At 38.5% G+C, this 27,082-nt stretch overlaps 1 protein-coding gene across 6 annotated transcripts in view; it reads left to right on the top strand.

Moving 5' to 3' along the window:
- Positions 1-27,082, top strand: part of LMBR1 (limb development membrane protein 1) — a 69,548-nt gene that overhangs the window by 4,908 nt on the left and 37,558 nt on the right. For 3 of the 6 annotated variants that reach the window (XM_058824878.1, XM_058824906.1, XM_058824896.1), the window contains exons 2-5: positions 11,408-11,480; positions 13,704-13,743; positions 15,560-15,699; positions 20,646-20,749. In XM_058824878.1, the coding sequence (XP_058680861.1) occupies positions 11,408-11,480; positions 13,704-13,743; positions 15,560-15,699; positions 20,646-20,749 (357 nt within the window). Of the gene's footprint in view, positions 1-11,407; positions 11,481-13,703; positions 13,744-15,234; positions 15,700-20,645; positions 20,750-27,082 lie in introns of those variants that run through there. The other 3 variants (XM_058824887.1, XM_058824916.1, XM_058824925.1) reach the window with 2 other exon arrangements.

Below are 27,082 nucleotides of genomic sequence, written 5' to 3'. Positions count from 1 at the left end.
TGGGCTCTTGTCTGTGACCAGTTGTGCATCCTTAACAAACTGAGATTTTCACAGTCCCTTTTTTCTGCCAGCAGTGATGTTCTTACAAATCACCCATGCTTCTAATCAGAATAAACTCATTAAATACTGAAATGATTTTGTTTGAATGCTTATGCAAGTTTCTCTTTTATTAAAAAAAATGATGCCTTTCAATTTTTTTTACCTTACACTGAAAACTTGAGGACTGCTTTATGTCTTAAATGGCTTCTTGTATTTCAGAAAATAATTTTGCCTAGATTTCTAAGTATTGCTTCTTTTTTGTTCCCCTTAAATATTTTGGGAAATATTTGTGACCGAATAAAGAAGTATTTGTAGCAGTGATATGAGACATAAAGCTGAAAGATTGGTGCATATTTAACATAATTACATATATAAAATGTTGGCATAAATCTGTAATCCTAAAAGTTTAACTTTACTTGTAAACAAGGGTGCTGTAGTGAACTTTAAGAAGTGATGAATCATCTTCTGGCTGTTGGTCCTGGGGATCAGCACTGTGGATCCATCTGGAATCAATAGACATCTCAAAATACTTGGCATGGACAAGTGCAGAGAGATACTTATTCCCAAAACAGAAACAGCTTTTGGAGAGTTCCACTATTTCTGTTTACATAAAATAGGCATGAAAGGCTGAAGTGTAAAAATTGGCAAATAGTTCCAGTTCAAAATAATTCCTTTTGAGTTACTGGTGTGCTCTTTTGGAGGAGCAGTTGACCAAAAGGGCAACAAACTCCATGGAGGGTACAGGCATATGTTTAAGAAAATTTTGTGTTAAGGTGTAATTAGACTTGAGAAAATCTAATGAAAAGAGGAAGAATTGACAGCAAACAAAACCAGCTTTTTATAATGTGATCTAAACCAAGCATATCCATCCTGGGTTTTGTTTAAGTGGCTGGGCATGGAGCAGAGGGGCTGGGTGAGATGGGAGGGCTGTAATAACAGCTCAGTCTTTGCTGAGAGGAGGTTGCTGAGTGTTCCTGAGTTTATTAGCACAAGAGCCTCTGGAAATACCTGGAAACACAAAACACCTGGAAATAAGTGTTTTCAGAGAGGTTAAACAGAGTTGAGAGATGGGTGAGCAGGTGACCAGAGTAGCAGAGGAGGTAAAGTCAGAGTGGAGAGAGAATCTGAAGCACATTGCCAGTGATGTCGCAGACGTTTCTCTACAGAAATCCTTTCTTTCGGATTTCTGTGTCTTCGGGAGGCCAGAGGGCCCCGAAGAGAAGGTAAATAATTATTATCAGCTGCTAGAGAATGCAACAGGAACACTTTGATTGGCTCATTTTCTATGTTTATAATTAAGAGCCAATCACCAGTGCAAGTTAGGGGACTGAGTCTTTGAACACAACTTTGTTGTAGATTCTTTTCTATCTATTCTTAGCTTAGCTAGCAGCTCTGCAAACTTCTCTCTATATTCTATTAGTATAGTAATAATGTATTATATATAATATCTTAATAAATATGCCTCCTGATTCAAGAAACAAGATTCGCTGTCTCTCTCTCACCAGCCGCACCCACACAGGTGTGGTAATACAGTGACATTATGATAAATTCAGGGCTCAGTTATTTAGACATACATGGAATATTGGGTTGAGGAACACTAAAGAAAAGATTTCATTCAGTATAAGTTTACTGGTTGGATTTGAAGATTATGCACGTGTTTTTTTCTTCTAAACTGAAGTGTTTTCTCCTTTCCTGTCTTTTAGCCATTCCTATTTAATTGGGTATTTATTCTCATTTAGGAGGGCAGTGATAACTTTTATTGAGAAAATCTTAACTTCTGCATCACTCTCTACTCCCACTCTCCCCTTTCCCTTGAAAACCACTGATTCTTTCATGTGTGCTGTCAAATGACTTGGGGCCCTGCCTTCTAAAGAACAATCTTGCTCAAGAATTTAAACAACTTCTAGCACAGGAAGAGGAGAGACTTTGAAAGTCATGACTGGAGTTTGTTTTTATGCCTGCAGTGACAAACAGCCTTGGTTGTTGTGTCACTGGAGGGTGACAGGCAGGTAGAGGTGACCTGGAAGGAGCTGCTGCTCTGACCCCTGATTAGGTGTGACAGGTGAGATTGCTTCATGCTTTCAGCAGCTTTGACCTGTGCTCTTTGGGACCCACCTGACCCTCAGAAAGATGTTTCAAAACTCCTGTTGCTGTTTTATCAGCTGGGTGTTGAATATTCATGTATGTGTTGCTCCCCATACAGAGATTTCTAGTTTTTTGATTAGCTGGATATAAAAGTTGTTTCTAACTACCATCAGCATGATTTCAAGAGAGAGCCCTGGGTTTTGTACTGTTCTAATATTTGAGCACTTGAATTATTTTTGAAAGCTTTGATTAACTGGAAAATACAGAAGTGTGTTTCAGTTTCTCCATTTCCAAACCCCATGTGCCCTGCAGCAGGCAGTGTGTACTGTACTGATGGCACTGAAGTTTGCACATGGCTGGGTTAATGTACAGAGGATTGAATCAGGGTATTGTGTGTCATTTTTCCCCTTTTGCCTTCTTGTGGGGCTTCCAGCATAGGCTTCACAGTTGTCATCAAAACATGGTGCTTCAGTTCTACTCTGTAGATTTCACTGTTTCTCCCGGTGCTGATTTATGTCCGGAGATAGCTCAGGGATGCCACTTGCTCGGTTTCTCGGCTGTTTAGGCTTGTAAGTTTTCTGCTCTGTCTAGGTGGCCTGGAAAGGCCCAGGGATGGCCTTGAAGAGCCCGGCGCTTCAAAGGACGAGGAGAGACTTCTGATCTTGTCTCGGTCTCGGTGTTTATTAATTGTTTATCTAAAAGATTTTCTTTCAGCCCGACAGAGGTCTGCACAGCAAGTCAGCCATGGGCACACTCCGCAAGCCCCCGGGCGGTCACTTATATTTATACCTGAAGTTACGTGTACAATATTTATCATTTTTCCCCAATACCTTCTACCCTTATTAACCGGTGCACTTCTAGTAATAACCAATCCCAAAGTGCCACCATCACCACAGAAGATGGAGGCCAAGAAGAAGAAGAAGAAGAACAGGACACGCCCCAATTCCTCCATCTTACTTCTTTAGACCCCCCCCTGTACCAAAATCCTAAACCCTGTGTTTTACACTCTAATTAACTTATCCCTTCACCATTCACCCAGTGAAATCCTCCCATCCTCATACAGGTGTCGTCTCCCGTGCAGGATCAAAGTCCAGCCACCAGACACTTCTGGCAACATTCCAGGACTCCCGAGCCCCCCAAGGGTGGTCTCGGCCACTCTGCACCTCCGTCCTGAGGTGCTGAGATCCCACACTACTCTTGATTTTAAGTCCCTGTTTAGGCCTTGATTATCCAATTTTTCCATTATCTACCTGTAATTTCTGTTTTTAATGTGTTTATGGGAAAAATTGGTGCTGATGAGTTTTAGTTGAATTTGACAATAGGAACATGTCTCAAATATTTGCTGAGTTTCAGACTGTGGTAACTTGTGGACAGTCTGCATAATCGGTGAGAATTGGGAAAACATACAGCTATTGCAGTTAAAATATGTTTGTGTTTTGGGAGTGAGAGTGCCACTTAAAAATGTTCCAGGATATATGTGTGAGAAGACAAGGAAGAGTATTTTTATGTGTTAGGGTAAGAAAGTTTATTAACTGTCTTCTAAGATCTTCTGCATCTTGCCCTGAAAATTAATATTATCAAAGAGGCTGTCTTAAATAAATTGTTTACCAAGTCTATATTAATGAAGCTTTTGAGGTTATTTTTACAGAAATGAATTTTTAATGTATGACTCTGGAGTTTTAATATAACTAATTATTACAGCCTGACTTTCCAGTGTTGAATTATGCCTCATTCAGAGACAGAATGTTAGAATGATCTAGGTTGGTGCTATTGTGTTAATTCTAGAGTGTTTTTAAATCTTGCTCCTGTGCTGAAAAACATTTTTGAGTGAAGGGCTGTAGAAGCTGGTTATTATCTTCAGCAGAATTTCTGGTACACAGAAATATATTTAGAATATATTTATAATTTATATTTATGTTTGTAATATATATTTATAAAATATAATATATATTTTGAGTATTTCTTACTTTTCATTGGATCCTGGGTGTTTATTTTGGATGAGCAAGTCTAGGCACATGCCTCTGAACCATTTATAATTTCTTCATGACTTAGGAGTCAAAAAAAGTGGGTCAGCCTCTTGCAAATGTTTTAAGCCAGGGAGGAGTCCTGAGAAGAGGCCATACATGGAGGGGAATCATAGGTATGGAGAGCAGTGTTAATGAGCAAAATTCATCTCTGGTCATAGACAGTCATAGAACATATTTGATATTTTCTCCTAAGGTTAAGTTTAGTGTGTCATGCCAAGTGTATGAGGCTGGCTGGTTTAGAGTGAACTTAATCTAACCACAGCAGAGTTCATGTCTCATGTGAGAAAAATGAGATTTCCAGAGCAGATGATACAATGAATGCCAAGGTCAAACTGAGACCATAGACAAAGATTTCAGTTTTCTTTAGTGTGCTTTGTTGGTTTGTCACTTACTGTTGGCACATCCAAAACAGGTGGAATGCCTTGTTTGCTTTTTAGGTGTCAGTTAAGTTATTAGAAATAGACCTATTTCTATTAGAAATAGAATTAAGTCTCAATTGAGTTATTAGAAATAGACCAAGCAGAGCTGCTTGTCTCCACCTGTATTTTCTTGCTGTTTATTCTTGCCATCTTTTCTATGAGTAAATAAAAGCAGTTGCCAAGTAGGACAGTAGGAGGAAGCTTTTTAATTGCCTTGTGGTATTGTAATGCACATTAAAATACTTCAACAGCATTAAGAGATGGATGTATAATGGTGTGTTTGTTGTTCTCTATTACAGAAATTAAAACCCAGAAGGACAACACTATTATTTTCTGTAGATAGTAATCACAGGCAAAATACTGACTGTTTCATTTTCAACACTTAAACATGTAAATAGACATATTCTACATGATGGTATTACCCAGAGTGATCTCTGCCTTCTCTTTTCTCTGTGCTGGTTTCTCTGTTTACAGATAAGGACACATTCTGTAAAGTAGCAGCTAGAAGTGGAGATGTGTCTGTAGCCTTGTTTTGTGTATCATTTGCATAGAAATGCTTGTGGATGTAATAGCAGTGACTTTATTTTAATACTGACACAGCCACTTCATTTTAAAGTTATTTCCTTTCTTCCCTTACATTTTGGAGCTACTTTTTGGAGCTTCCTGATCTTTCATTTCATACATGGCATAGTAAAATGTTGTTTGCTGCTTGTCCCTTGCTCCTCCAGATTTTCCCTGCTCTATATGCTAGCATGCAATCAAGTTGGAGGAAGCAATCACTTATTTTCTCTGATGAACCTGTGTTGAATCTGTGTTTCGTGCTTGGAAGTGTTGTTAGGTTAAAGAACATTGCTACGTGTGGGACGTCTCTCTGTGAAGCAGGTCTGTGGTGGTTCCTTGCTGCTAAGGTTGTTCTGCAAGATGTCTGCCTCTCTCACAGTGGGAGGACATCCCTGACACAGCCCTACAGGGCCTGTGCTTACACTTAATAACACATTCATAAATGGCCTGGAGAAGGGTATAAATTATGAAGTGACTAAGTTTGTAATGATGCTGGTTTAGTCAGGAAAGTAGAAAATAAGGCTGAGTGCACTCCAGGCTCCTGCTCAGGGGAGGGTCAGCTGTGGTATCAGACTACTTGGGGCTTGAAATCCTCCAGGAATGGAGATTTGTAGCCTTGCTGGCAACTGATTCCCCTGCCTGGCTCTGCTCATGGAGGGGATTTCTTCTTAACTCAGTCTCATCACCATGTCAAGAGCTCAGCTCTTTTTAGTGACCTCCTCATAAGTGGTGGCAAGCTGCTGTCAGATCCTCCTGAAGCCTTGTTGTCCTCAGGCTGAACATGCTGAGGACACCAGGGCAGTGTTCCAGCCTCCTGACCATTGGTGACCATCCTTTCTGTAATTGCCAACTCTTGTGCTGGTGGCTCAAAATAGACAGGGTGAATGCTGTTTGGAGAGAGAGAGAGAATTACTTCCCATGATTATTTGCTTTGCTTCAGGTAATCCAGCCAGGGATGCTCTTTAAGGTGTGTGCTGCCAGGGCACACTGACTGAGGGGTGATGAACAATTACTGGACAAGGCACCTAAATGTTTTTTTCCAGTGTAAAATACAGCTCCCTCACAACAGTTGGGAATAATTCCATGTTGTATAATGGATATTATATATCCATTATATATAATGGAATCCTGTACATAGAAATGCAGCTTTTAATGCATCACACTCACAAATTGCAGTTGTAAAAGATGGTTGAATCTTGTTTGTGAGAGGGAGAAAAAGAGAACCTTACACATTTTTGAGCATAGTCTTTCTTAGCATGAAAGTGTAGCTCTTACACTTGCAACATAAGATGCTGCTTGCCCAATCTGAGGCATGAATTCCAGTGCCAGAGTTTTAAAGATCATCCACACAGACAAATGAGTGTCAGCTGATTTTCAGTAATTGCCACTGGGATAACTACAACTTGATTTGACCTGGTTCAGGCTGTTACTGCTCGTGTAACCTTCAGTGCTGGCCCCTTAGAGGCACAGGGTATGCAGGTAATTCTCACAGGAGCTGGGAGATGTGTGGCACAGATCCAAGAGTGTGGTGTGGATCATACTTGGATGCCTCTGGATGAGAGATCCAGGGGTCTGACACTGTGGAAGAGTCTTGTGTCTCTACACAAGAGACACAAGAGTGTAGTGCAGTCTCACAGGCAGCCTCTCCTGGTGTGTCATCTAAGCAGGAGCAGAAGGCACTTCTTTCCTGAGTAAAGATTAAGGGCTTCAGGGGAAGACAGGTTGCTTTTTGCTTGTCCTACCAGAAGTTGTGCTTAGTCTGTGGGAAGAGATATAAATGAATTATTTGCTTGATGTTTGAAGATTTCTTAACGTGCCATGTGTTAAAAAGGAGCCCTGGGGTGTGGCACAGAGTCCGTGTGTCTTGTTTTCAATTACTGAGTGCTGTGCACACAAAGACATCACAAATTATTAAGAATTGCTTTGGATGACTGTTTGGCTATAAGCATGGACAAGTCTTGGGCTCCTTGTAATTTCTTTTATATTTTGATCCACCTGGTTAAACATGGACAGTGTATTTCCCCTGTAAGGTCAGAATGCACTCTAGTTGCGTTTAAAGTAGCTTCCCTGTCTGATTATGGCAACAGGTCCACAACTATTTTGTCCCTCAAATTTGGAATGAACTTAAGGAAATAAACTTTAAGATAGAAAGGTATTATTTCTTGTGAGGTGGGGAATATCAGCAATCCTTATTCTTCACAGTTGGGTACATTCTCTGCACAGTGTCTTGACTGTCTGCCCAAGTAAAACCTGGAGAAGCTTCATTTGAGCTCTGGTAAAAAGCTTGCAGAGAACATGGGGATCTGAGGAATACAGCTCATGCTAGATTTGTTATATTTGCAGCCTCCTTTTGTGAGCTGTTATGATGGCATTAATCACTGCTTTTTGGTTGGAAACAACTCGCAATATAATTTGGATTTAACATTGTATTCCAGTATTGCCTCCAATACTGACACACACAGTAGTTTCTGAAGGAAAGATGGAATTAATAGAATAAAGGCTCTTTTAAATTTTTATTTTTACTGAAGATATCAATGTAGTTTTGTGTATTATGTTCTTTTGTGACTAGTGCCCTATTTCAGTATGATTAACTGTGCTTTTTATTAAGAGATTAGAAATGGAATTGATAGATAATTGTATGCATTGTGACATTAAGATGTGGTTTAAAAAAAAAAGAAAATATATGGTGATGAACTTGATCCCTAAAACCAAATTTCTGCTGAAACTTGAGAGTTACTCTGCTGTAAGCAATTGGGGAGGACAATGCTGGTGGATCCAGTGGCAGGAGGTTAATGCTGAGTTACCAGTGTGGCTCTCAGGCTGATGCCTTAAGCAGCTGGAACAGAGGCTAGACAGAGTTAAGGGGAATAAAGAGAATATTTACTGTAGAGCCTTCAAAGGCCACACCCTGGCAGTACCAGAGCCACAGCTGTGGCTCTGCCTGCATGGCTCCAAGTTGGAAGCAAAAGAGGGCTTGGTGACAGGATCTCACATTTTTATAAGTTTTGGTCCATTAGCATATTGGACAAATTGTCCAGTTACAACCCCAGCCCATGGAGTCCCATCCTTCTTGTTTTTCTCTCCTCAGTCCACATTGTTTATACTCCTGGGCCTGTGACCCAGATTGGCTGTCCTTGGGTCCCCAGCTGGAGAAGGAATTGTTGTGTCTGCCTGCTCTGTGAAGAGAGCTCACCATCCCCTAATGTGAAACCCAGACCTGAATCTTGCCATCCCCTAGTATGAAACCCAGACCCACACCTTACCATCCCCTAGTATGAAACCCAGACCCACACCCTGGTATCCCCTAATGTGAAACCCAGACCCACACCTTACTGTCCCCTAAATGTGAAACCCAGACCCACACCTTACTGTCCCCTAATATGAAACCCAGACCCACACAGCAAACCGGCACAAAATCAGAAAAAAGAAAGAACAAAAAGCTAAAACCTGAGGTATCAGTGTGAGTGTGGAGAAGCATTTTCAGTGCAGCAGGAAGGACTCAGTGCTGTTACCTGCAGCTGTAAAATCTTACCTGGAGTGCTGCATACAAGCCCAGCCACTCATAATTGAGAAACATGAACTGAAACTACAGCAAATACGAACAAGGCTGGATGGTTTCTTTTCCTAATACAAGAATATCCTGAAACAAACAGCAGGATGAGGAATAGGAGCCCAGGGTTGCAGTGATGACAGGACAGTGGAGCCTATTCTTCAGCTATCATAGGCAACACATTCCTTTTCCCCAGCTTAACTGAGTTCTACTCTAAAAATAGTTGGGATGCTGACTTGAGCTGCTTCCTTTAGAAAGCTGTTCAGAATGCATGGTTAGAAACAGTTCAGGATCAGAGGTTTCACTGAGTGTAAAGTGAGACTGCAGTAATGTTTCTGAGTTTGCTGTTTAACTTGTTTTGGTCAGTATGAAGGACTTTTCATCTGAGCTCTTTTTTAAGATCATAAAGCTTTAACTTAATAGAATTTTTCTTTGTCAACAATTTTAAAATTTTGTGAATTTTCAGTAGTAAACTGAATCAGACATTTACAAAGTTGTTCTCAAATCTGACAGAAGTAAAGGGAGAATTACACCAGGCTGTAGAGTTACCCCTTATTGCTGGGTACAGAGTAGCTGTTATCTAAGACCAGAAATTCAGCATTTGACAGTTTGTGTTGCTGGACAGCTTTTGTCTGCTCTGCCCTCAAAATACCTCAGTTATCTCAGTGGTGCCTTGTAAGTACAGACCCATATTTTGGAACCTTGCTATCACAGGTAGAATAAAGGTCAGCTGCTCTATTTGAAGGTGTAAACAAAACTGCAGTAATTTTTATTCTTGTTTGAAATAAAATTAAACAAAAAATGAGCTTAACTTTTAAACTATTTTTCTTTTACACATGTTACACCGTATTATTTGCATCTGACAGATTTTTAAAGATTTCCCTTACCCTGTTTATGTGATACCTGATTTTCAAAAGTGGGTGCCTAAAATTAGATGTCTCTAGCTGTAGCCTTGGTCTAGTTTTCAGAGGAACTGAAGCTTAGAGAAGGATTCTCTTTCAGCACTGGCAATGCATTTTCCAATACTGACAGGACGAGCTGTGTCAGAGGACTCAAAAACCAAGGCTGTTCTCAGTTTGTTTTGTTCTTCCTGTTTCAAAAATACACCAACTTCTTTTTTATTAAATCTTAATAACATTCTTTAGAATGACTTATATAAAGAACTGAATTCTTTATCAAAACCATTTCTTCTTTGAGGCATCCTTAAAAAAGTTGGAGTGGTAAGCTCTATTCATATTAAAGATTGGAATTCAGAGATCTAGTTATGAAATCTCATTTTCAGTGCCTGTATTTTGGGTGTTGCTGCTGTGTTTCCTGCACAGAGAATGAGCTGGGTTGCCACTTCCAGACTTACAGCACTGTTGTCCCAGGGAGGGACCTGGAAGTCACCCAAATGCCATACTCAGATACTTGGCTATACTTGGTTTTTAAAATCTGAAATGTCTGACTGCACCAGAAAAATAACCCTTTCAGTTTATATTTATCAGTATTTATTAGAAGGTCTGTCTTGCATGAATAATACATCATTTTCCACTGTGATTTGCTGGTTTGGATGCAGTATTGTTATTTAGATGCAGATTTATCTGTATCTAGGGCTATGATCACTATCTTCACTTTGACCTTTCCCTTTCTCTTAGGGTAGCCTTTCTGCTCTTGATTTTTTTTTAAGACAGTGAGTCTTAAAGGCAAAAAATCTACAAATGATAGCTTAAAGGAATAGGTCAGCTATTGTCCAGTGGAGTACATTTCCAAAACAGAATGGCATGCTTGCTTCTTGTTGCATTTCTGACTGACTCGTGTTTAAGAGGCATATGCATCCAGGATTAAGGCAGCAGTGTTGAGCCACTGATGCTTCATTCAGGAACAAATAAAATCTGTGGGGTTTGTTTTTGTGTTTTTTTTTTTTCATTTTTTAAACCTGTAAAGACTTGGAGGGCTAAAACTTTCCTGCTGTTCAATTCCCTTCCTATAGTTATTATTACAGTTATTATTTCCAGCATTTTTTTAGGCATTTTGGTCTTATCTTATTGTACTGTTAATGTAGAGCCAAATCTTATAAACAACTTGGTCCAAGGCATTGTGGGCTGAAGATGTATCTGACCTAAATAAACCACCAACCTTTGAGAAGGGAAGTTGTGCCCTTGGCTCCTGACTGTGAAGGAAAACTCATGTTTGATGAGCTCATGCTTGGACATCCACTGTAGGCACGAGTTTTCTCTGTGTGTTGTCACTTGGAATTTGTTTGATTCAAGACAGGATGCAGATAGTAAACATGTTTGTTTCTTTCCACATGTGCTGACAGCATAGCCCAAAATGGATCCTCAAGAGCCCATTATGTAAAATACAACTACCCTTAGGGGACTTTTGAAGGGGATGCAAAGCCTGATAACTTTTACAAATCAAGTAGATTCAAAATTCAAAAATCAGTCCATCCCACTCCACTCACCTTCCCTCAAACAAAAAAAAAATCACACTGTGAATAAGTCTTTTCTCTTAATTTTAGAGTAAAACTTGCTGACCATATAATTGATGCAATACCTGTTGCTCTAATCAAGCTGTTTTAGTGGGTTTAACTTTCTGTTAATAAGATATAACAGTCTTGAAATTTACATAAAATATGCTGATATTAATCTGAATTCCATTTTAAATTGTTTAAATTAGATTTACTGCTTATTATAATCCAGGCATTTGTTCATGACCTAATAAATGCAATTTTATTTTTCCAGATCTGTTTTCTCCTGTTTGCTGTTCTCTACATAGTTTCTTACTTTATAATCACAAGATACAAAAGGAAAGCAGGTAAGCATAGAATTTTTAATATGTCAGGAAAAAAAATTGTTTTTCACAGAAATAGATGATTCTTTTCCTGTCCATCTCCACAAGGAAAGTGGAAAACCAGAACTGTTTGTTAGGTGCTGGTCTATGGCAGCCTGATTGACCTGGTTGTGTATGGCAGCCTGTGTGTTAATTGTTTTGAGATGGAAGAAAGGGGTTCATGTCAAAGTAGGTACTTCTGTCTCCCTTGCCTTGAGATCCTGTTGTTCTCCTTTCACATCAGCTTTTCCAGATAACTATCTTCAGCTGTGTTTTAGCAGCAAAATCAGGTTCTGAGCTTTTGCTGGGAAAGGGAAAGGTTGCCAGTGCTACAGAAAGGAAGTAGCATTCTTTCTTCAAAAAGTCCTGCTCTCATCAGGTACAGTTATTGTTTCAGCTGTCTTAACCTGTTTGACTTCACCACTGAAGTTCAGAAAATACCTTTAGCTAATACTCTGGTTTTTTTCCCTTTGGGAGCACTGTCTAGTTCCCATTCTGAAACTAGTCTATAGGAAGCCCTGTAATTTTCTTTGATATTTTTTCTAAAGACAAATAGCATAAAAATCAGTGTGAAATCACAGAATCTTTGACTTTTGACAGCTTATCTGGGACCTTGCTACTTGATAATAGTCAGGCCTTAGAAACATTTTTGTGTATGGTGATCTTGGTGCTTTGAACTTTGTTGGAAACTGTTTATTGAGTGACCTGTGTTATGACAGAGCTGCTGTCATGGATGGATTCATGTTTTAAAAAGTAAACTTGTAATGGAATTTAATTCCTTGGAAAAAAGGTACATCTGTGTAAACACAGGAAGACAGGTACTATCTTCTGATCCTGATATGTATTTTGGACATTACAAAGCTGCTGCCATTTGGAGATGGAAAGAACAGGAAGGGGAAACTGGTTTGGCAAACACTGTTGGATGCAAAGACACTTTTATAACCTTTTGTTGGCAGTTATCTCCTCAGCTGTAAGAGGAACTGCTCTGCAGCTGCCCTGACTTTATGAAAGCTCTGTGAGCATGTACTTGGGCACACTTTGTAGCCTGCTATGATCTTCCTGATGAGAAATGTTTGAAGAGTTAACTCAGCTGCAGCTCTTCAGGACAAATTGTTCGCTGCTTTTCCAAGAAGCTTTTTAGCCAAAATTATTCATAAGAGACCTTTACTTAGTCTTTCAAAACACCATGAGATATCCATCAAAAAACCAACACCTCCAGGTTCTTTCAGAGAAGAATTTCAAAATAGCATGAGGTTATATGCTATGTGTTCATTTCAACTGTGTGCATAACTCTTTAAGAACTTAACTTTGTATTAAAATTTAAGAATAAAGTCAAAGTGTTTTATCTCCTAAGGAAAATAGGAAGAACTTTAGAATGCTGAGTGTAAAATTATTTCAAATTCAGAAATTTTTATTTCAAAATGCCTGCATTATTTGAAATTTAGAAATGCTTACATTTGCTTACTGATGTGCTTAGAGAAGGATGTAAGGAATAAATGATGTGTTAGTGATTCATCTGAGTTAAATATTGATATTGTTTGAAAAAGATGGTTTTAGAGAAGTATTAAGTGAGGAGTAAGTGAATAAAAATGGTTTAAAATATGAAGTATCAGAAGGAAGTCTTGGTATCTTAAATCCAAAACAAATAACAAGAATATGACCACCTCTCCTTCCTCCCCACCCCCAAATCCCAGGAGCTGGGAAGAGGGGTAAGTAAAGGGAAGCAACTGAGTAGTCATCACTATTGTTCTGGGTATGCTTTCTTGTTTTTAAAAGACACTTATACTGCACATGATTTCTAGCAGTATGCTAACTTACACGGACTCTTGCACTTCCCTGCAGCTTGCCTGCTCTCTGTGGTTCCAGAGGTGCCCAAAGGGACAGTTTCTAGCAGAGGCTGTGGCTGTAGCAGTCTGAAAACATGTTTGTCAAAAGAGGGCTCAAAGAAGTTCTAAACTGCATATTTAAGTAAAGTGAAATAACTTTGTTACATTGATTGAAAAGAGCTTGACTAGTGAAAAGACAGGGTGAGAGTGTTCATTTTAGGAAGGAACCTTCTTAAAATACTGATGCTCATGAATTGTATCAGTACATCTGATACAATTTGAATTGAATTTGAATTGTAAATTAAAATTGTTCCTATCTATATACATTTTAACCTTAAGACAAGTGAGTATTGAATATAACCTGATGTCATTTAATTTTCAGATGAGCAAGAGGATGAAGATGCCATTGTGAACAGAATATCGTATGTACAGCTCTTCTTGGCACAACTGCTTTTCCTGAATGTGTTATGATAGGAATCTTCTGTGTCTCCAAATAAATAAGAATCTCTTTGAAATATCTTAAATAGATTGCTAGAGGTTCAGGGAAAAAGATTTGGCATAGTGGCACCTTGAGTTATGAAAAGTGTTGTGAAAGTTTGGTCTAGGCCTTTTTTCACCTGTAGTTCTGCTGGCAGGTATGAAGTTGGCCAGAACATTGCATGAGGACCTGGTGCAAGAGATGGAATTGAGTGCCAGGCCTGCATTTAGGTCTCCAAACGTGGGTGTTTGGATGGGAGGTGCTGTAAGTGGCCACAGCAGTCGATGGGAGGGAGGCAGTGGATGGTGTGAAGCAAGTTAGCTCTCTCTGGAGAAGGTATCTTTGATCAGTGTAAAAACGCTGCAGAAAGGTTACAAGTGGCAGACCAGCACTTCCCAGCCCTACTGGTCTGCCAGCAGCTCTCTCCTTATCCTCTTGCTGTGTGAAGTGAGATATGAATATCTCCTATTTGAGAATGCCTCAGGCTGTGCAGAGCTGCTCTGGCTGTTGCTGCCCTCTCAGTTGGCTGAGCTGTGTGAATTGGCTCCTCCTGTGTTCCAGTGTTCTTGGCTTCCCTGGTGCTGCTGGCATCCCCCTGGAAGGATGGGCTTGGAGAGCTTGGAGAAAAGTGTTGTTGTAAATAGAAAATGTTCTTTTTTTCTTTCAGCCTAAGCTTCTTTAAATGTGCATGTTGTTTTCCTAAAAGCAATAACTCTCAAACATATGTAAATAGATTTTTCTTCATGTGGCACAATTGTCAGGACTTGAGGTATGGAGGGATGGGAAAACAAAGGCAAAGGGCTGGAGCACTTTGCTGAAGTTTGTTAGGTTTCCCAGTTCTGGTTTAGAATACTTAAACATCCTTAAATAAAAGAAAAAATCTCAGAAGCCAACAAAAACAATAACATAAGAATATTTTTAAAGTTAAAATTACTTCCTCATACTTTCTAGGTACTGTATGAATGAAAAATGGATTTGTAGACTATTAAGGAAAAGTAAGCTTACTGATGCTACTGTTGTAGGAATTTTCTATTTATTTTGTTATGCAATTTTGTATGGAGAATTATTTATAGTTTTATTATACCATTAGATTAGTTCTGTAAGAAAGTTTTGTTGATCTTATTTATTTTAAGGACACAGTTCTTTTTAATGCCACAAGATGGCATTTGGTGTAAGCTGTATTTGGGACCTAAAAAGAATAAGCTTAAATATTTGCAACATTTCTGACAATTTCTGTATGTTGACTTTACATCTGTGAGATGAAAAATTGAATAACTCCTTTGTGAAAATACAACTTTTTTTAGTTTGGTGTTCAAATATTTATGTGTAATAGTACTCACTCTTTTTAGTTGTTACAGCGTTGCTCTGCTTTTAAAAATTGTGCTAAGAATGTAGAAACTGAGTATTTTTTTGTGTATGTGTCTGTGTGGGAAATTAAAACTGACAGAGGAGACTTGTGAAAAGATATTTAACGAACTCCAATAGTTTAACCTTTGTATTACAATGGAATTGAGTGTATGCATGTGCTAAGAGAGTAATTAGGGTAGTTGGTAAAAACAAGTTATTTATATTGTGTTCTGTAAACTATTTTAAATTTTCTTTTTGAAAGTCAAATGTTTTGGAAATCCCAGTTTCTCCTGCCCATTTACAATATAAGAATGTATTGCCTTTAGACACTGATTACCAGGTAGTTTAATTACTTTTTTCCCGCTGTTCAGAGCTTGTTGGTGATAACAGTGGTACATTTCTTTAAATTTCAGGCTGTTCTTGAGCACCTTCACTCTAGCAGTTTCAGCTGGTGCAGTCCTGCTTCTACCTTTCTCAATAATCAGCAATGAGATCCTGCTTTCTTTTCCACAAAACTACTATATTCAGTGGTTAAATGGCTCACTAATTCATGGTTAGTACTCAGCATAATTCAATTAAAATGTCTTCATTATATGTGCACAGATATGTTCTTATTTTAAAACTGATAACTCATTTTCATTTAATATGCTAATTGTTAATGTGCTGTTGGCTAGTTGGTTTTGCTGCTGTGTGATATATCACAAAAGTCTGTCTTAACTGTTCTGTTCTTTTTTAAAGAATTATGCAGGCTTGATGGAATTAAACTAAATTCACTGCTTTGAATATTAATGTAAATAAGAGCTACTAGAAGCTAACTTTAAACATGCTGTTCACACTTCTTTATGTTAATGCAAGATTATGCATTTCTCTTTATGGTGATATCTATACATTTACTCTCAAAATAAAAACATGTTTTAAGAAACTTGCTAGCTGTGGGCAGCTCAGAGGAGATAGTTAAATTCAGCTGTTGGTGATTTATGTGCAAACAAGGAAAATTGTGTAATATATGTATTGTGATAAAGATGTGCAATAAAATAACTGGGGAAAACAGGACATTCTTTTCTAGGTATTTCTGCAGAAAGTATGTTCACTGTATGAAAATATTTAAACTGGTACAAATAATTCACAGTTAACTTGTGGAGTTCTCTTTAGTTGTGTAAAGAGACAGCAATTTGGCTTTGGAGGATTTTTCTCTGAAAAGTGCATGCTTTTTGCAAAATGTCTAATAAAATTCACACATAGCAAATTCATGAATTTCCAGATCCCTGACTTGCAAGGATCTTTTCTTTTTTAGTTTGGATTTTTGTTTTGTTTGGTTTTTTTGTGAAATGAGAGGTGAGAAGTGATTGTAGGACATAATGGAATAATTCTTCACAGCAGGGATGGTTGAACAGTGAAAAAAAGCACTGGAAGATGCTGTAAGTTTTCCAAAAGTCAGGTGGCCAAAGCCCTGAGCAGCCTGATGGCAGCTGCAGTTTGGCTTTTTAAGGGCAGGTCAGGCTAGGTGACTTCCCAGGCTTTTTCTAGTTGAGTTATTTTATGATGTGTTTTGTGACATGGCATGGAGAATTGCTAATTTGGTATGTCTCCTACATGGGAGGAAAAACTAAATAGATTTTTTTACATGGATTTAGCTGCTCAGACATTTATATTCTTTATTCCTAAACATGAGAAAAAAAAAAAACTATTGGAAGATAATCCTTCTGTATCTGAATCATCTCTGGGAAAAGGGCAATAAAATGCATCAGAGACTGAAAATTATATAATAACCATTTCAGAAATTGCTACTGTCACTTGTTGCTACAGAAAATTTGGGTCAGTGAGATATCTGGAATAGGAAAGCCCTTGAATTTGCCAGTGACCATCTTTTAGTGTGCTGATGTTTGAAAATAACGCTTCATGGACACACGTATAATTTCTATTTGGTAAAATAGAAGTTCTACCAAATAGAAATTCTGCCACTTGTCAGCAGTGGCTAACAGGGAGGGAAGTCGAGGATTTTGGCGTTTCCAGGCGTGCGTTGCGATGGCGCTCAATGAGCTTTGGGCGGGCTCGGCTCGGGGCCGTTTGCCGGGCTCGGGCTCCCCCTCGTGGCCGTCGCCGGGATCGCCGCGCTCGGGGCTCCGGTGAGAAACCTGCGCGGCTCTGAGGGACCCGGCAGCGGCACCTGAGCTCGGAAACGCGCACAGCGCCCTCAAACTCTGCTACACCGCCTTCACCTAGCGTTTGTGTACCGCCGTGAAAATCTGGTCAAATCGGAGCACTTGTGTTGCTTCAAAACATTTTATTTTTCTAGATTCATGATTTACACCTATCGTCTGATGTACTTGGAGCTGACACTGAGAGTTTAATCCTGTAGATTGTTACATTCCATCTGGCAAATAAACCAGCAGAAAATACATGCCTGAAACTTTTGAAGCTAGGCAGAAAGGCCAAACCTGGATCCAGTATAAACACACTCAGCTAATTAACACATGCTGAACTAATCCACGACTGGTTCTGACAGCGGTGTTCCCTTGTGCTGCTTTTGGGTACAGCCACCAGGTGGGGGTAAAACGTAATGAAACTGCCATGAATAAGAAAAATGGAAAGTTGCTTAGGGTCTAATCTGTTTGCCAAAGACTGAGAAATTGTTAATTTTTATGTTTTATGAACTTGTTTCATAAGGGACAGTCTTAGGTCACTACAAATGCAAATGAAAAAAATTGATTGCTTAAAGCTTTTTTATATGTTGATGTCAAGTGTCTTATGCAATTTTATGATGCAGTCTGTATAGTAGAAAATAATTATTTTTCTGTGTTTATTTTAATTTGATTTCTGAACTATCAAATTCAATAAGAAATAGAGAAGATCCTTACTTTGAGGAAGGTGCACATGTCTGTCAGCAGCAGAACAGCACTGCTCTTCTTTCCTAACTTTATGTGCATATTGTAGCTCTGTAGTTTAATATTCTGTAAATGTATTTCCTATATACTACTAATGTGTAAATTTCTGGATTTTAACTTTTTAAGAATTACCCTGGATGTGCACCAGTCTCCTCTCCTGTCAAATGCTTAATGTTCTCTGCAGTTCCTAATCACTGTTTTCTGTTGTAAGATACTCATGTAATAGAGCTGCTGAAATTAGGACAAGCAGGTATTCAGCTTTGCATTAGGTAACAGAATGCACTTTATCTTCAGTGAGAGAAAACTGCTGAAATAAGACTCCTACCCCCATCAAGTTGTATTTCTGCTCTTCCTCTGGTGTCTTTTTTAGGGGGGAAAGAAAAAAAAAGTGCAGACTGCTGGAGTTAATGTCCCCTTGTAAGGGCTGTTAATGACATTCCTGCTGATGTTGCCATGCCTGAATGTTTCTCGAATGGTAACAGGAGCTTCCTGGCAAAGCAAATTGAAAAGGAAAAATCCCCCTCTTTGTTAACTGGAGTTTAGCCACCTTTAGGCACTCTGTTTTCTTTAGCAAATGAGTGTTATATTTCACGCATCTTTTGGAATTTTCTTGTTTGGTTTTCTGTAGCCTGTTTGGCTGAGTTTGGTCGCTGGTGTCCCGCTGCTGTCAATTGGTGAAGTTCACTTGGCCCCCTGTTCCCCTCCACCTTTTATTTCTTCTTCAAATTTAAATGCTGTAATTTAAGTAAAAAGGAAGTATATGGTAGAAGCATTTTTTTGAGAGGGTATAGGCAAAAATCACTGCTAAGTTTTTTACACTTGGATCTAATTAAGAGATTTCTCTTGATAATTAATACCCTGGACATCCAGTAAATGCCTTTTCCTTTCCCTATTCTTTACAAAATGGCTAGTTTCAAAGAGGAAAAGGAACAAGCGTGTACATGGGAAGAAGTAAACAAACAAGGCTGTTAGTTAAAATTTATTTATCATGGGGGAATATTCTTTTTTGAGTGATATTCAGGGTATATACAATGCAGCCCTGCAGAATTATGGAAGTGTGTGTGGTTTGGGGAAGGAGATCTGCTTTTCTCTACAGACTTTTTTTTATAATTTAGGATGCAGAACATGTGACAGTAGTTAGACCTGTTAGCTACTAAATTACAGATAAACTTCTGCTTTTATAAAGAATAAACTCTGCATCCTGCTCAACTTCTGATAGGATGATTGAGGATGGATTCATGTTTAGGCACCAGAAACTGGCTGTTCAGAAAGTGTTCAGCTTAGAAAATCTTAATGGAGCAGATACCCTAACAGAGATTAGTTATCACTTCAGCTTGTTTTCTAAACCCTTTCTCTTCCTGCAGATGTCACATGTGTCTTACGGGTGTCCTTGCTGTAGTCAGTTGTTGATTTTTCACACAGATCACAGAATGGTTGAGGCTGGAAAGACCTCTGGAAATAACCTGCTCCAGGCAGGGTCAGTCAGAGAAGCTGCTCAAGGCACTCCACTTTTAGCTTTGAGTATGTTGAAGGATGGAGATTACAAAACCTGTGGGCAGTCTTAAGTACAGTGGCAGTGGAAAATATTTGGGATTTTTAGTTTGTTCGGTTTTTTCTTTTCTTTTATGAGTAAGTAGATTTGCCAGTTTTTCAATTCATGCTCATTGCCTCTCCTCAGTTCAGTGGATACCACTGTGAAGATCTGACTCTGCTTTCCTTTCTTCCTCCCTCATCAGATATTTATGTACATGGATAAAATCTCCCTAAGTCCTCTCTTCTCTGCTCCCTGTCCATTTGTCCCACTTGTTGAGGTTCATCAGAGCTGCAGGACACTGCTGTTCCCCATTTTGTCTCTGGAGCAGGTTTGCTGGGGATGTGCCATCACCCAGGTCCCTGATGAAGGTGTTTAACCCACCAGCAGCTCCCTAGGGTGTCCATTCCACTCTGACACAGCCCTGGGAGCCCAGAAGCTCAGCCACTGTTCACTCCACCTCAGAGTCCACTTACCTTGCCCATACCTCATTAATTAAGCTATGAGGGGGTTCATGGGAGGTGATGTTGAAAGCCTTATCAAATTGAGATAAAAAGATCAGCTGCTCTTCTTTTGCCTACTGAGTCAGTCATACCATTGTGGAAGGCTGCTGTTACCATGATGTCGTCTTCTGATTTGGAGGTGATGATGGCATTTGTGTATTGCTCATGCTGAAATCCATGGTTTGCTTGGAAAAATGTGGGAGAAAGGGAGTATACAGAGGTGGATTTTCTGAGGTTCACTGAGAGCAGTAAAGTACTTTTGACCTGAGAACTTCTGCAGAACTTTAGAGAACTTTTAGTGGTTCTCTAAAGATCTTTCAGTGAGCCTGTTGAAGTGGTACACCTGAGCTTGCAGCTTATCTCCCAAGGTTTCAGACATTGTTATTGAAAGGTAAGTTGTGTCCAGGTTTTGTTGGAAGATCATTATGCAGAGAAATGGATATTTTTCAGCAGTGACCTGTAAATATCTATATCCATAACCCCTGGCACTTGTACATGTATTACATTGTTATATGTAAGGGAGGAAAATGTGATATATTTAACTTTGAAACTTACAATGTAAACTTCTTGTCTGTTACAGGTTTGTGGAATCTTGCCTCTCTTTTTTCAAATCTATGTTTATTTGTGTTGATGCCCTTTGCATTTTTCTTCCTGGAATCAGAAGGATTTGCTGGCTTAAAAAAGGTAGGAAAACACTATTAAATACAGAGTAATCGCAGTGTACACTTAATTTTCAGCGCTTGTTTCTGATGAAACTGAAATTACAGATTGGGGAGAATTGGGGGCTGGCATGTGTGTGCTTATGTGAAGGTTAAATACAACTGCACATTTTGGCACAGGCCAGGTATGCAGGGGGAAGAAGGACTCCTTAAAAGCCATGTGTGCTGAAATAAAGAAAATTACTTTTTTTCTTTTTTAAATTAAATGATTCAATCAAGGTTTTATTTTTTGGAAGATGATTCTGTTGATATTAAGAGGAGAGAAAGTTCAAGAAATGCACTAGAAATAAAATAATAAGGAAAAGGACAGGTTTATTGCTAATGGGGAGGGTGGTTAAAAAACAGATGACCCTGAGAATGCAAGCTTGATTTGTGAATTTTAAAGGTTACAGACATCCCAAAAAAGGTTCAAATATGGTCAATATTAAAAGTGATATGTTAAAAAATGTCTTAAAATATTCAACTCAGTTGAATATATTCAGGTTGAGAGTGCTGAGTATTTCATTGAAGCAGGGAACTTTGCAAAGCCATTTTTCAACAATAAGATGATAATGATTGTAATAATATGTGAACTAAAGAAATACAGTGAAAAATTACTATAATGGGAGACACATCAAAATTAATTTCAAATCATAAATATCCAATCGATTAAACTGGAATGACTGTCTGGGGACCAGTTGTAGCACTTTTCCATTAATCTTTATCATCCACATGATTACACTTTTGTTTTTAATGATACTACACTTGAGGGAATTCTGCTCCCTTTGGATGACAATTGTCAGAAAGCAAAGGGACTTGGAAAGTGATCTTGAAATCTGCAGAATAAAATGAATTAAAGATGGATGCAGAAGGCTAGGAGTCACTGAAGCATGGCATGGAATGTAAAGGCACAAGGGGGTAATTGTGTTTGGAAGGAAAATGTTATTCCTGGTTGCAGTGACAGGAACTGGCATGAAGGCAGTGAAGGTATTTTGGTTCTTGGTGGGATTAGGGAAAACTCAACTGAAATGCTGCTTTCAAGTTGGGATTTTTGGGCTCACTTGAGAAAAAACAGAGGACAGCAAAACAAACAAAAAACAACTTAGGAACTACTGCGTGAAGGAATATTTTAATTCAGAGAGAATAATGTGGATAAACAGAGACTTTATTCCACAGCAGAAGGTACTGGTGGGTTACAGCCGCCAGTAGAAAAGTGTTAGAAAACACCTGTAGGGCTGGCCCAGGTGGTGTGTAAATGTTGTCTGCTGTCACCTGGGCTGAGCTGCTGCAGCATTGCTGTGCATTGCCCAAACTGCGGAAGTAGCCAGATCACTTCACTTGTGAGTTTGGGTGACCAAACTAATGCATTCAGCTTCCAAGGAGTTGGGTGATGGGGTCCTGTGTTTAACTCATCCATCTTGGCTGGAAAACACTTTCTGTTCTTCATTCACTTCAGGTATCTACAGCTGAGAGGTTTTAGCCACTCTGTCTTTCCAGTTTTCTTATGGAGGCCACTCCATTTTCCTTTTGACACTTAAGTATCTAGCCACAGCTAATATTTATCTTTTCTTAAAAATATATTAACTGATTTCTAACTGGCATAGGGGTCTATGTTTCCTGCCATCCAACAAAACCAAGGATTCTCTCCATTAGCATACTGGGTAAGGTCCTGCTGCTGGTAGAGCTCTGTTGGCTCCAGCAGATGCTTTGTGTATCCCAGCTACATAAAATTTGCACTTTATATGAAACTTTTAGTAGTTGATGTGTTACTTTCTTAAGTAGTGGCTATCAGTAAATCCCATTCAAGATCAATCAGATCCCCACTGCACATTTATGCTTGAGAGCATTTGTGAGATAAGATGGGTTAGATAGAACCATAATCTTCTGCAGATGCCAGGGAAAAGATGATTTTTTGTGCTTTGAAGTTTGCTTCTTCATGGGGGCAGATGAGATCAGATTTTAGTATCAAAACCCACCTATTGAAGGGGAGGAAATTGTGTTTTGTATTATTTTTTTGTTTGTTTGTTTTTACTATTGAATTCTGGATGTTTTTGGAACATCCCAGAAGCCGAGTGTGATTCCTGCTACAAATACTCCAGGCCTTTATGCAATGTCTGTTCTGTTTCACTGCTCTGTTTAAAATTATCCAAAATGGATGGAATTGTTTTGCCACTTTGGAGTGAGCTTTGAAGCTGCTGGTCAAGATTCAGGCATTGTTGGATGTTGTAATATTAACATACCTTGTCTTTGTTTGCTTTTCTTGGAAAGTAAGTGGCAGATGGCACTTCTGGATTAAGGTGATAGTTAAAATTAAATCTGCTGTTCTTTTCAGATGCTGATATAGGTAGAGGGTTCTACCTGTAATAATTTCTAGATATGTTTTAAAGAATTATATCACATAATTGAGTGACTAGAATCTGGGAAAATTCATAATTAATCAAACTCATGATTACATGTAAGGTTTTCAGTTCCAGCATCTGCAAAGGAAAGGTATTTCCCATCAAGTTTTACTTTCACTAGATTTTTGTCATGTTTCTTACTTCTTTTCCAAGAAGATTTTGAGACCATGATTACTTTGTAGAATTTTGGTATTTGAACAAATTATTTTGTGTACATTTAAAAAAAAAGGCATATTTTGTCATTTACCACATCAAAGTAATGGACCAGAGAGATAAAACATTGTTCAAATGCTGTTACTGTTCACTGGAAAAATCAGATTGTAGTGATCTCAATTTAAAAGAACATTTCATACATTTGGCAGAACTTACAGCATTTAAGAGAAGAATGATCTACTGTAAATGTGAAGACATTCAGTAAAGAGGTTTGGCATGTATCTTTAATCTTTCAGCTGGGAGTTGGGAAAGCAGTTGGTTCTAGATACCCAGCTCAGATAAAAGTTTGGATAAAAAGACTGTTCCAGTGGAAGCTTTTATGCAGGTCATTTTGTCATTGAATTGCCTTCATCATGATGGTTAAATAGGTCACTTGGGATATAGGTATGTGCACTGAAGATGTCTATTTGAAGGTTTTAATATGACAATTACTTGTTGGACTTCCATAAAAGTTTTGAAAGTGCACAATTGAAAGCGGTTCATTCTTGAAATTGAAAAGATTTTTTCATTTTTTAATGGATGTCTTTGCTCAGATTAAATAGCAACAGTAATTTTAGTCATTGTCACATGTGGGTCTGACTCCTGAAGGTTTTAGCCATCTGTTTGTTTATCACAGACAGTGCTATGAAAGTTGATTTTGTGTATTGACTGTAATGTGATTTTTTTTTTTTGCAAGCTCTGATATTTCAGATAGCTCATAAATTACTGTTGTGAGCTTTGTATAACTTTTCATTCCATGTTCCTGAGTGGTAGCATTGCTCCCTTAACTGTTCTGAATCAGGATGGGCTTGATTAACCATCTTCCAATTTCCCATGGCCATTTTGCCGTTTTCCCTGGCTGCTGGTATATTTTCTAAATGGCTCATGGCCTCTTTTAGAGGCTCACTTGGCTTCCCCAGGGCAGCAGTTTAAAACAACCAAGGCCTTGTGTAGTGTGCAGAAGAGAGAAATGGGGAAATGAGTGATGGCCATGGATGGGTGCAGTGCTGCACTGGAGCTCAGGCTGATTCTCTGCTAGTTGTTCATGAAATCCACTCTGTGAATTCAGAAAGGGCATTTGGGGCCTGAGGGGGCTGGCCATGCCCTTCTGAAGAGCTTAAATGCTGCTCTTTGCTCTTGTTCATTTCCATTGAATGGCATTTCAACAATTCTGATGTCAGGACAATAATAATAATAACAATCCAGCCAGTACTGCAGCTGTATAATATACATGTGTATAGATATGTATGTCTCTGTGCATCTGCCATGTGTGTATGTATGAACACACATTTTTGTGTGCACACATGGATTGGATTTTTCAAGACTTTGAATCATAATACATTGCAGCTTAGCCAGTGCTGTTAACTGAGCTGTTGGTGTACCTGAAATCACTTAAATCTCTTGCATCAGTATTAAAAACTCTTTTACATCTTTCTCTGTTCTTCTTGTCTTCTTTTGTAGAGGCTGCACGTAAAGTTATGTTTCTTGTTTAGGTAATCTTTTAGTTCTTTGTCATGGATGTGCTCAGATTGTAGTTATGAAACAAAGTTGTCAGCAGTGTTTCTTAATGTCAGAATTAACCTCATTCTTTATCATTCCCTCCAAAAAAGAAAAATTGTGCCATTTGCATTAGAGTAGGTCACAGTGCTGATGTTTCCATGTGGGGTAACAGACTGCACAGAAAATTACATGTGTGCTGCTGTGTGAAGGAGGCAAACATTTTTGAGGAGATAATTGCCATACCTTTTCTTGACCTTTAAAATATGACCTTTCTCTTGATGTAACTTCAATGGAAATTTGTGTTTATTTGAAGTTGACAAAGAGAAGGATGTTTTGGAGTAATTTCCTTTAAAAAAATACAAATAGTGCAATTTACTACTGTGAGAAACTGGAAAAACTAGGTATTGCATAATCACAAGTGTAGTTTTAAAAAGGCTGTATGAAGTATATTACCTTAATACTGATCTTTGAACTTGTAGTCATAGCATAAAGTTTAACATGAGCGACAGCAACATCCTGACCAATTATCCAAATTATCCAGACATCCCAAAATGTTCAGAACACAACACACAGAGTCTGTGGATTAAGAGGTTAACTCCTGGAACATCAAAAGAAGTGCATGATAATAAAAACAAATAGTACAAAAATTTGAGGTAACTTCCTTGCTTAATTAATTAGGTGGGCCAGGTGGAAGCGAAGAGGCCAGAGCTGGTGCTCAGAACATCTATAAAGCTGAGCAACATGACAGCACAATGGAGGAGGAACAAAGATTTTTTTAATATACTTCTATCCTGTGTCACAGTTTGAAATTGTCCTGGTTTATGTCCCTTTTGGCAAACTTACATAAAAGTGACCCTGTACTGTATTTTATGACCAGATGACTTTTTTCCCAGTGGCTAATTTGTATCAGACCCCCATCTTAAAGAGACACAGAAATGAGTAGGAAGTCCAAGCCGGTTTGTCTCAATGAGCTTTCATTGCATGCTTTCATTATTTTTGCTCGTTTTTGCCACTGATCATCCATAAATTGTTGGAAATGAGTGATTAAGGAAGTGCTGCTTAGTGTTAGTGGCACATGCACATTCTTGGTATGTTTTTTGTGGGTGAGAGGAAATCGTGTACTGCACAAACAAAAAGGAAAACTCCTGCTGGGAACCTTTCAAGGAAATTTAACTTGCGTAATGTTTTGATCTTGGTGTTTATTACAGAAAATAAGAGTAATATTTCACCAGCTATTGTTATGTGTCAGCTAGCCTCTCCATCTGCTTGCCTTTTTCTTGATGGCTCTTCCCAAATTCTCAGTTTATTTTAATAAAAACACCACTTAAAAATGTAGCAGTTTGTTGATATGCTGAAGGCAGGTGAGCTGGACCAGTGCTGAGAACATTTATTGTGTTGTGCTTGCTACTGTATAAAGATTTGGCTGTTGTGGCTGCAAAGCCCTGCCTGTGTCAGCAGCTGCAGCTTAACCCGTGCAAGTAAAACATGGGGGTGCAGGTTCCTCACAAAATAGTGAAATGCAGGGGTTTCTGCTTTTAGAGGCAAATTTCTTCCCTTTTTCTCTTTTAAAAATATGTTTTGTAAGTAAAATTACTTATTTGGGGAGAGGGTGACAGTTGAAGCTTTGCAAAAGTATTATTATTAACAATTTTCAAACTGCTTTTTTTGCTGTACTCTGTTGTTAGCTTGTGTATGTCTTCCATCTCCCCAGTATTTTATTTGATCCACTTTATTAATAGCAATTACTTTTTCTAGTCATTGCACTATGAAATAGGGCTGAACTGAGCTTAAGTTTCTGATGTATTGTGTTGCAGTGCATTGTATGTGCAAATTCCAAGTAACTAAACACAAATAAATACAGTGAAAAGTGGACATGCTGCTTTTTTATTTCTTGGTGTGTACGAAAATTCTAATTTCTGTATTTTTCCTTACAGAAAATCTGTACTCCCAGCTTTGCTGTTTGTACCAGTAGAACTCTGGTACATCTATAGGTGTAGACTACTGTAAAAGACATTTTACAGTGTGTGATGACAATGTAGGAAGTATGTTCAAAGTTAGCTTTGAAGTATTTACATTTAGAACCTTTTTCACTTATCTCAAGCAGATTTCCATGGAAAGAAGTTGTTCCTGTATTGCAAAACACTAGAAAATAAGTGGCTTGGAAGTTCTTTCCAATATGAAATTATCTCTAATTAAGATTAGTTTTTAAAATTTGCTGTAATTTTTCT

Source organism: Ammospiza caudacuta, chromosome 1 (assembly GCF_027887145.1).
Source record: "Ammospiza caudacuta isolate bAmmCau1 chromosome 1, bAmmCau1.pri, whole genome shotgun sequence".
NCBI classification, from domain to species: Eukaryota; Metazoa; Chordata; class Aves; order Passeriformes; family Passerellidae; genus Ammospiza; species Ammospiza caudacuta.
The sequence above is the reverse complement of the archived record's forward strand: the minus strand, read 5'-3'. Positions and strand labels throughout refer to the sequence as shown.